A 1846-nucleotide genomic window follows, 5' to 3' on the forward strand; every position below is an offset into this window, starting at 1 on the left:
ATAGGGAGAGTGTTCTTTTAACTAGTTATGAATTTAAGTCAAAGTAATGTTCGTACCTCTGAAATTTTAGCAGCCACATTTTCTTTGTGATTCTTCCCTCTCTCATGAAACTCGACGCTCTGCAACAACAAAACAYGAGGTTATATTTTAGCACGAATTATCTGAACGAACTCGCATGTTTYTGACGCACTCACAGGTTTGTTGTCCGCTATCCAGCACTTACAGTACTGACAGAACTTCCTTGGTTGTGACTTCCAGTAGTCAGCCCTGATAAATACAACACAAACAATATTTTAAAAGAACAAAACACGAATGAAACCGAATTTATTACGTTTAGCCTGCACTGCTAACACGACTTGCTGCTAAATAACGAACCGTCCAGTGTCGCTTCACCAACAAAAATAATCTCAAAATGTGTCTCGTTACTTACATTTTAAATTCGTGGGGTGTAAATAGACTTAAAACTATTAAAACGAACAAAATATAAAAACAACAGGTTCCCGCATTTCCAGAACAACACCGTCCATTGGTGATGATGTCATCATTCATCGCCAGGCTTCAAAATAAAACTCAAATGAGAAAAGAGAAAAACCCCCCACAAATTAACTGTTGTAGTTATTAGTATGATAGTTTCTAGAAATCATTTTTAACAAAGCAGGTTCATGTACTATTTAAGTCGTAACTTTCATCTGGTGGAGAATGAAAGAATATCATTTTGGTCCCTGTAATTAAGGACAGAGCTGGTATGGATACCTACCGGCCTGTTGCGTTAGCAAGTATTTTGTTCAAGGTTTTGGAAAAGATCTTGTTAAATAGGATTCAAGGCTCAATTAATGTTTCCGATAATCAGTTTGGATTTAAAACGAAACATGGCACAGATTTATGTATTTTTGCTTTGAAAGAAATAATAGGGAAACATAAGAGCCAAAACTCTTCTGTTCTTATGTGTTTTGTTGATGCACCAAAGGCATTTGATCGCATAAATCATAATAAGCAATTTGTTACGATGTATCAGCGAGGCATCCCCAGGCACACGGTGAGAATATTAGCTTATTGGTATTCTCACCAGGTGATGCAGGTGAGATGGGGAGGTAATGTGTCAGCCTCATTTGGGGTCAGAAATGGTGTGCGGCAAGGTGGGATTAAATCTGCTGCTCTTTTTAATCTTTTTATGGATGATCTGTCACAGAGACTAAATGCATGTAAAACTGGTTGTGCTATTGGTTCTACCCTTGTAAATCATTTGATGCATKCAGATCTTGTATTCAGTCCCAGTAGTGCTGGACTCCCAAGAACTTTTAAATATTTGTTCCCAGTATGGCATGGAACATGATATACTATATAATGCCAGTAAAAGTGTTGTCATGATCAGCAGGACTAAGGATGACAAAAATGTGAGATTTCCTCAGTTTTTATTATTTGGAAATACTCTGACTGTGCATAATAAAGTCAAATATCTGGGGCATTTTGTCACTGAAGACCTGACTGATGATGATGATATTTACAGGCAGTGTCGCCTGCTGTATGGACAGGCTAATATGCTCATCAGGAGGTTTGGTGCTTGCACTGATGAGGTAAAGATACACTCCTGATCAAAATCTTAAGACCAGTCAAAAAAGTGCAAGAATTTGCATTTTGCACTATTGGATCTTAAGAAAGTTCTAAGTAGAGCTTCACAATGTTAAAAGAAGAAATCAGTGCAAGAGACAAGAACTTTTGAGCAGGGAATTTTTTGAAAACTGCATTTACACTCAAACATGATTTTTTCAGCTGATATCCTTCTCAAAGAATTAGCATATTGTGATAAAGTTCATTATTTTCTGTAATGAACTGATAAACATTAAAC

General features: G+C 36.8%; 1 protein-coding gene across 2 annotated transcripts in view; it reads right to left on the reverse strand.

The window, feature by feature from the left end:
- wbp4 (WW domain binding protein 4) overlaps positions 1–553 on the reverse strand; it is a 5502-nt gene extending 4949 nt beyond the window's left edge. Inside the window, exons 1-3 of one of the 2 annotated variants that reach the window (XM_014026853.1) lie at positions 431–535; positions 195–267; positions 57–119 (exon numbers count right to left, since the gene is read on the reverse strand). In XM_014026853.1, coding sequence (XP_013882307.1) covers positions 57–119; positions 195–267; positions 431–432 — 138 coding nt within the window. In that variant the 5' untranslated portion in view covers positions 433–535. Of the gene's footprint in view, positions 1–56; positions 120–194; positions 268–430 lie in introns of both variants that reach the window. The other variant, XM_014026854.1, reaches the window with a different exon arrangement.
- Between the last annotated feature and the right edge of the window lie 1293 nt (positions 554–1846).

The sequence above is a fragment of the Austrofundulus limnaeus genome, unplaced genomic scaffold (assembly GCF_001266775.1).
Source record: "Austrofundulus limnaeus strain Quisiro unplaced genomic scaffold, Austrofundulus_limnaeus-1.0 Scaffold596, whole genome shotgun sequence".
Lineage (NCBI taxonomy): Eukaryota > Metazoa > Chordata > Actinopteri > Cyprinodontiformes > Rivulidae > Austrofundulus > Austrofundulus limnaeus.